At 33.9% G+C, this 8,754-nt stretch overlaps 1 protein-coding gene across 1 annotated transcript; it reads left to right on the forward strand.

Moving 5' to 3' along the window:
- Positions 1-3,923: 3,923 nt before the first annotated feature.
- LOC105120828 (geraniol 8-hydroxylase-like) lies at positions 3,924-5,866 on the forward strand. Its single transcript, XM_011019214.1, has 3 exons — positions 3,924-4,875; positions 4,977-5,128; positions 5,179-5,866. The coding sequence occupies exons 1-3, from the start codon at positions 3,970-3,972 to the stop codon at positions 5,621-5,623; spliced, it is 1,503 nt and encodes a 500-aa protein (XP_011017516.1). The 5' UTR covers positions 3,924-3,969; the 3' UTR covers positions 5,624-5,866.
- Positions 5,867-8,754: the final 2,888 nt, after the last annotated feature.

An 8,754-nucleotide genomic window follows, 5' to 3' on the forward strand; every position in this document is an offset into this window, starting at 1 on the left:
AAGAAAAGGCTCGAAATTCCATGTTCAGGGCTTTGGAGATACGTTGAGTATATGAAATAAATAAACAGGGCTTTGGGAATATGGGCTGCCAGATTAGACACTGAGATCTACATGAATGAAACAAATGGGCTCTTGGGGCTTATTTATAGGCCTTGAATACGTGGGCTTAAAAAACGAATATTACCGGGCCAATTCGTAAACGAAAACATAAAATTGGAAATCTTGTATTGTATTGAAAAAAAGAGTAAAGAAAAAAAACATATTTTAGATGGTGCTCGATTTTTTTATATGTTGAGGCTGTTGTTTATGTGTATTAAAAATATTTATTTATTTTAAATTAATATATTTTTAGTATTTTTAAATTATTTTAATATACTAATATAAAAAATAATTGTTAAAAAATAAAAACATTATTGATATACATTTTAACACAAAAGGTTATTTAAAAAATAACTACAATTACACTCTCGAACAAGCTCTACTCTATTTTTATTATCAAATTTATTATTAATTAACAAGGTGTTTCACTATTTATTTGTTTATACTTTCATTAATTTTTTTAGGATTTAATTGTTTTAAACTTTAATCATTGATCTTTTTCTTTTTAATTTAGCCCTTTAAAATTATGATATCATGTTTTTACATACTGATATTAATTCCATTTTGGTTTCACTTACTAGCATTATACGTTGTCAAATATTATAATTTGGTATCTTAAGTTCTAATTTTTTTCATTATGTTATTTAAAATTATTATAATTTGATTATAAATTTTATTGTTTATTATGTTTTAGAGAGATGAGAGAAGGGCACTGAAAAAGTGAAGGAGAGAAAAAGTTCTATAACGACCCAATTCTTATCATCAATAATTTATATTTTGATGTTGATGGATGTATTTTTGAAAATGAAAGTGGTTTCAAGCTTTAATCATGCAAGGAGAGGTAGATTACATGTTTTTTTCATGTGTTTAGGGTGAAAAAAAGGTGAAAATAATATAAGTTTTTATTTGAAAAAACATGTTTTTGATGATAATAAAAAAAAACATTTTCCCTCCAAAAATAAAAAGAAATTTATGAATACTAAAAATGAATTTTTGACTAAATAAATGCATTGTTTCTTATATAATTTAAATTAGTGGAGTTTTGACAGGTATTTATTTTAATTACTTCAAGGATTTATTCAAATAACCATGTTATAAATGAAAGAATGTTCCACCAAAATAAAAAAAATCACTAATAACAGAAGAGAATATTTACAAGAGAAATATATTTATTTTTTAAAAACATAAATCATTATAGTTTTTAAAAACATTTATTTTAATTATCATAAAAATATTCTTAAAAATTCATTTCTCTTAAATTTTAAATAGATAAGCTTTACTTGTATGAATAAAAATTATATGGCTTAATGAAAATGATAATAGAGATAAAATATTTGCAAGTGTATATCTTTTTTTTTTTTTGCAAGAAAGACCGATAAGCCTTTTATTTTAGTTTTTAACTAGTATTAATAACACTTTTTATGATTAATCTATTTATTTATTTTTCAATTTACTTTATTTAGTGTTTATATTGTTTTTTTTTCATTTTTCAATTAAAAAAACTTTAAATATCGAAACATGCATTTATAATGTTGATATACTTTTTCACCTTAAAAATTAACTTGAAATACTGCTAGCAATATAAAGCAAGTTCACTTGCTAATTGTTTCTTTGAGGAATGAAAGCAGCGTCATTTATATGTATTTATCTTTTAGTTTTTTGTTTTAATTTTTAGTTATTATTAATAAACTTTTTTATTCATATAAATTTGTAGTTTAATTTATTAAAGGCAAGTACTAGCTTTCTAATAATTCTTTTTTAAAATTCCTAACATGTATTTTAACATAAAAAATTATTTAAAAACAATCATAGTATTTATATATCATACTCTACCTTTTGTTTCTATCATAGGTAATCATTAATTAACTGGGTGTTTCACTGTTTGTTTATTTATACTTTTACATTTTCTAGTTAATTTTTTTAGGATGCCTGCATTGTTAATTATTTTAAACTTTAATTATTAATTTTTTAAATTTAGCCATTTAAAATAATGATATCATGGTTTTATATGCTTGGTTTTATATGCTGACATTCATTCCAATTTAGTTTCACTTATTTATATTATGCCTGGTCAAATATTACAATTTAATATCTCAAATTTTAATTTTTTTATTAAAAGTCCATGTTGTTTTAAATTATTATAGTTTGATTATAAATTTTGTTGTTTATCATGATTTAGAGAGATAAAAGAAAGGTATGAAAAGGTGAAGGAGAGAGAGTTCTATAATTGACCCAACTCTCATCATCAATAATTTATATTTTGACGTGGATTGATTTATTTTTGAATTTTTTTTTAATAAAAGTGGTTTCAAACTTTAATCATGCAAGGAAAAGTAGGTTACATGTTTTTTTTCATGTGTTTAGGGTGAAAAAACATGTGAAAATAATATAAGTTTTTATTTGAAAAATTGTATTTTTGATAATGATAAAAAAACATTTTCGAACCAGTTTTTTTCTCTCTCTCCAAGTTTTGACACTCTTCTTCAACCTATTTTTAATATTTTTCTTATGTTTTTATGCCTTAATTATCTTCTTAAATTTAAAATTTTAAGTTATTTTGTTATGAAATAATTTTAAATATTTTATTTATAAATGCACATAAACTAAGATGATCTTATTGGACATATTGCAATATCTTAGGTGTATAGGTGTGATGAAAAATAAAATTTTAAAATAAATAATTTATTATTAATGATAAGAAATTTTTTATTATTTTAAAATGTTTTAAAAAATAAGTATTTTTACAAAATTTAAACATAATAAATTTTGAGCTAATTTTAATTTTATTTGGAGCTGGCGCTGATCTGTCCAAGATGACTGGAAACCAGAGATCATGGACGTGAGTGAAACGATTGCCAATGTCTTGTCAAAATAAGACATTGAAAATTGATGAAAGTTGTGGAACATATGGCTGCATTTCATGAAAAGGATTCTATATCAGACAATCGATGAAGACCAGCAGGACCCAACGAGGTAGAAATTAGTCTCGGCATTTGGGCCAGCTCACACTCTTCCATTAAACTTGTGGACACAAACCAGCAACAGGAACGTGATATTGTCAGAGTTCTAATCAGATTGATGGAGTTCCTTCACTGTTTCAAGAAAATTAGCAAATTATTAATCCTGCAACGCCTGAAATGTGTTAATATTTTTTATTTGAACCTTTAGGGCTTCATGGTTAGATCTGATTCAATGAATTTTACAGCTAGATAAGAGCTGTATTTTTTAATTAAAAAATATTTTTTATATTAACATGTAAAAGATATCTAAAAAACATTAATTTATTTTTTTAAATAAAAACTTTAAAAAACCGATGACTGCACTTGACAAATTTTTTTTGAGATAAACTATCCAATTTAAACCACCAAACGGAAGCGGGATAAGAGTTGGGATTTGCCTTGGGGTAACCAAATGGTCACGGACGGCATAGACATCAGTCATGTTTTTTAACTTTTACCGTCACCAAGAAAAAGAGCTAAGGAGTGACAATCATCTCTCCTCCATCCAAAACATTTCACCTAAAATTTGTTAAAGCCAGATTAATTAACGGACATGTCCAGGATTAAAGTGGAGTTCTCTCATTTTTTTAGAGTTAAAACTTTATTATTATTATTATTAATTTCTAACCTAAATTTTTTAACATAAAATATTAATATGATTTAAATAAATTATGAGTAAATAAAAAATTATTTTTAAAAAACTTTTGTTTGTATATTTTAAATTTTTTTTATCTTAAATACATCCTAAATTTTTTAATAAATCCATTTCAAACCCCCCCCCCCCCCCAAAAAAAAAAAAAAAACCTTATATATGCATGCCTCTAGCACACTAGGGAGGAGATAAAGAGAGGCCATAAGAAAATATCAGCCAATGGAGTACCTTATTTACCTGCTACTAATCTCTTTTTGTTGGGCATGTCTACACGTGCTCAACGCATCCTTTCTACTTCGCCGGAAGTCCGGTTGCACCGTCTTCCCACCTGGTCCTCGCCAATTGCCGATTATTGGAAACATATTAGCCCTCAGTGACAAGCCCCACCGAACATTTGCTAAACTCTCACAAACTTATGGACCTATAATGACCCTCAAGCTTGGTAGCAGAACCACAATAGTCATCTCCTCTCCGAATATTGCCAAAGAAGCATTACAGAAACATGACCAAGCCTTGTCTAGCAGAACAATCCCAGATGCTATTCGTGTACAACACTATAACTACCACAAAAATTCAATGGTATGGTTGCCTGTGTCGACTCATTGGAAATTTCTCAAAAAACTCGCTGCCACACAAATGTTCACTTCGCAAAGGCTTGATGCCAGCCGAGCCCTCCGTGAAAAAAAGGTTCAAGAATTGCTAGAATATGTTCATGAAAATTGCAACAACGGACATGCTGTCGACGTTGGTAGATCTGTTTTCACAACTGTCCTTAATTTAATTTCGAACACCTTCTTCTCTCTTGATGTAACCAATTACAATTCTGGTTTGTCTCAAGAGTTCAGCGATCTTGTGGTGGGTTTCTTGGAACAAATTGGCAAGTCAAATATTGCCGACTATTTCCCAATACTTCGATTAGTAGATCCACAAGGTATAAGGCGAAAGACGAATAATTATTTGAAAAGATTAACTCAAATTTTTGATAGTATCATCAACGAGAGGACACGACTACGTTCTTCTTCGGTTGCATCCAAGGCAAGCCATGATGTACTTGATACCCTGCTGATTCTAGCCCAAGAAAACAATTCTGAATTGAGCTCCACTGAAATACAGGTTTTGCTTATTGTAAGTATTGAGATTAGATTATCTAATTGTTAATTATGACCAAGTTTTTCTGCACATTAACCTTCAGTTCAGAAATTAATTATCTTACGTGTTTACATCAGGATTTTTTCGTTGCCGGCACTGACACTACCTCAAGCACAGTAGAGTGGGCAATGACAGAGTTATTACGGAACCCTGATAAAATGTTCAAAGCCAAAAATGAGCTCCAACAAGTCGAAGGACCAGTTCAAGAATCAGACATCTCCAAGTGTCCTTACCTTAAGTCGAAGGACCAGTTCAAGAATCAGACATCTCCAAGTGTCTTTACCTTCAAGCAATAGTTAAAGAGACATTTCGGCTGCACCCACCAGTTCCATTCCTGCTGCCCCGTAAAGCCGTATCCGAAGTAGAGATGCAAGGCTTCACAGTGCCCAAAAATGCACAAATACTAATCAATATTTGGGCAATAGGAAGAGATCCAGCCATATGGCCTGATCCTAATTCGTTCAAGCCTGAAAGGTTCTTAGAATGCCAAGCTGACATGAAAGGAAGAGGTTTTGAGCTAATTCCATTTGGAGCAGGAAGGAGGAGTTGCCCTGGATTGCCTTTGGGCCACAAGATGGTGCATTTGACGTTGGCATCTCTCATCCACTCTTTTGATTGGAAGATTGCTGATGACTTGACACCAGAGGATATAGACATGAGTGAAGCGTTTGGGCTTACATTACATAAGAGTGATCCTCTCCGGGCTATACCCCTGAAGACGTGAACTTATTTCTCTACAATGTTACCATGGCCTCTGGGACGATGAATGAGATATTATTACGTTCTATTCCCTTTTGCTGGATTTGGAGAGGGAACGCCTTGTAAGTAACTGGGGGAACTGTTTCCCGAAATTAGAAATATAAAATAAAAACCGAGCTGTCCAAACTTTATTGACTCTGAAAAGGGGAAGTCGACACATCTTGCGCACGATATTTTCTGTTATGTTTATGGGTTTCTGGTCTGCTTTCTCTCCCTCGTTCTACTGTCTCCTCTTTATTTCATTTTCTTTTCCTTTCGTTAGCTTATTTTCTGCTTATTGGAAAATCCGACCGGTGATATACTGATATTTACTTATAGGAGGTCAAGTACACTGACACAATATTTACATGGTTCGGCAAAACCACATACATCCATGAGAGAGAATCTATATTATTAAAGATTAGAGAAATAATACAAAACAAATATATGGAGAAGAATGATAACTTCACTCTACTCCTAGCCCTCTCTTTGCTGCACTTACAGTTGCTGCAATGACAGCAAGGCTGCTGCCATTGCAGCTCTCTCTTGCTCTCTTACATATGCCTCTATTTATAGGTATTTATGGAGGCTTTTCTTCAACAAAGGTGACTGCCAACTCTAACTCTTCTTCAACAATGGTGGCTGCCAACCTTTGACATCTTGGATGAGTACACATGGTTGGTGTAATAGTAAATGGTTGTTGCACATTAATGACAACCAACCTAACAATCACCCCCTTTGCCATTCATGTGGGGCAACTGTCCTCTTTCTTCTTCAACACAAGCTTGCATCTTGCAGCTCTTCCAAGTTTTTCATTTTGAGAGCGTTTGTGGCCAAGTTTACAGGTACTTGCCAAACCTTTCAATCATCAGAGTAACCTAAACACACCTTTTCTCACACAAAAGGATCACTATAACCAGATGGTCTGCCATATCACATATGAATAATGTTAACGCTTGTCTCTGGAACAACATTCCCCTTCGAGCGTATTAACCATGCTCGGTCCGGAATGATTCATCAAGCCTCACATCAAGGCTTATAACACCCCCTCAAACAGATATTTCAAGTGAGACAGTTATTATCTGAGTATCTCAATATGATCACAAGCTCACCACTCTTCCAAGAGTCTACTCATCCAGGAGTTACGCCTGCCCTCTGTTCCACCCTAGGAACCACGCTTTACTTCTCCATGAGTCTCTCGCTCTTAGTCTCAAGAGTCTAGATAGCTTTCCACCTTTAACCATGGGGGCAGCCCATAAAAGGTTGATCCATATCTGTCTTCATATTCTGAGTATTACAATACCATTACCGAGCTCACCACCTTGACAAGAGTCAACTTGTTCCCAGAACCTGTGCATGCCCTCTGCTCCTTCATAGCAGTCGCGTCTTAATGCTCCACAAGTCATCCACTTATTGTCCAAGGCAAATGTCTTCTAGCTCATTGATCTTTAGCATGGGGGCAATATCCATGAAAGTCAATCCTGTATTTGTCTCCATACTCATCATAGCCCTTTCATTGGCTATTTATCTGTCCATTCATACCTAGCCATCACATTGGCTCTGGGGCGTTCTGAACTGGGCTCCTTCCACGGCCCTTGCACCTTCTCCTGAGGTGTCTCCACTCGTCATCATACGGCGGTCTGATCATGAGCTCATCTCACAGTCCTCATACCTTCTTTTTAAGGTGTCTTCGCCTTTTATAGGCGACCGCATCCTCTTTCAGTTGAGATGCTTCAAAGTGGCTTCATAAATTATTTGCCACTGATTACATAGAAAGGAAAAGTTGCGGTATACTCCTCGCAATCCTCCACCTCAATTTCTATGTTTGGAGCTTCTATGTCTTTCATCATTACACTTGACAGCTCCACCTATACCAACTCCCTTTGGTGTCATCGCCTTTCATCATAGGCGGTCGCCTTTTATCACAGGCGTTTGCACCCCCTCAATTAGGTGCATCTGCAACAACTCATCCTTCCATCCTTGCATGTATTGGAAAGGTCCTTGTTTGTTGCCTTTATCAAGAGCACAAGAGACTTCTTGTTGTACAACTTTTTCATAGCCTCTGCTCTGAGCTTCATTTAGGAACTCTTCTTCTCCTTGCACCTTTTATCTCATTATAGTACCTCGTTGGATCCTCCGGGTACTCCTACATAATCTCCGTGTGTCCTCGTGCATTTTCTGTTCTCCAGATTTCTCCCTATTTCTTGCTTATGTTTGACAGCAGCTCATCCTGTCATAACATCTATCCAAGTCAAAATAGGGTGCCAATCTTCATTTCCTTGATGTATTTCTCTACCATTATCAGGGTCTTCATCAATTCTCCCCTCGAGAAATTACAGTCACCAAATCTAACTTCCTTGGAGAAATCACCACTTTATCAGATCCTTGATCATATGGAACCCAACTGTTCCTTTGTGCCATCATCCTACTAGTCTTCAACAGTTTCACAACAAACTATCACATATATAAAAATAGTACCGTATGGATAATCCTTCCACTAAGCAAGTTCCCAGGAAAGATTAGAGGGGTCATAACGGTCCCGCTTAAAACCCAATCTCCTAGCCAGAACTTCTTAGGCCATATCTATCCATCGTACTGTCTTTTCGTATATACAACCATTTGCTAGCTTTGTCGCGGCTTTCCTTTACAAGTAATCTAGGGTATCCTTGTTTTATACCTAATTTCTCAACATCTGGTGAGACTACCAGTGCTTAGATTCGTCAAGATTGGTCTTCATAAAATTTCACTCTCCACCTCAAATTGTCCAAATGATCGGGTGTCCAGAGTGTCCCAATTGTACCTTCCCTCAAGGTAATTAAAATTCCCCACATAATAGTTCAACACATGTAATTGGGCAAACATGTGTGATTTCTTCTTCTTCAGCTCCATCGACCACCATGATGACCATCAGATGCCTCCTGATCGGCCAATCTCTCTTTAATAATTCATCACTGCCATTTCTGATCTTAATCTCAATGATCGGACCATACCATTGCATCCGGAATGATCAAATTAGCTGGAAACAAGTCTGAAATAGTCCAAATCGCACTTCAGACGGCTAAGATTTGATCAAAACAATTCTGGCCTGTTAAACGGCCCAGATTCAATCTCAGAACC

This window comes from Populus euphratica, unplaced genomic scaffold, assembly GCF_000495115.2.
Source record: "Populus euphratica unplaced genomic scaffold, PopEup_1.0 scaffold6.1, whole genome shotgun sequence".
NCBI classification, from domain to species: Eukaryota; Viridiplantae; Streptophyta; class Magnoliopsida; order Malpighiales; family Salicaceae; genus Populus; species Populus euphratica.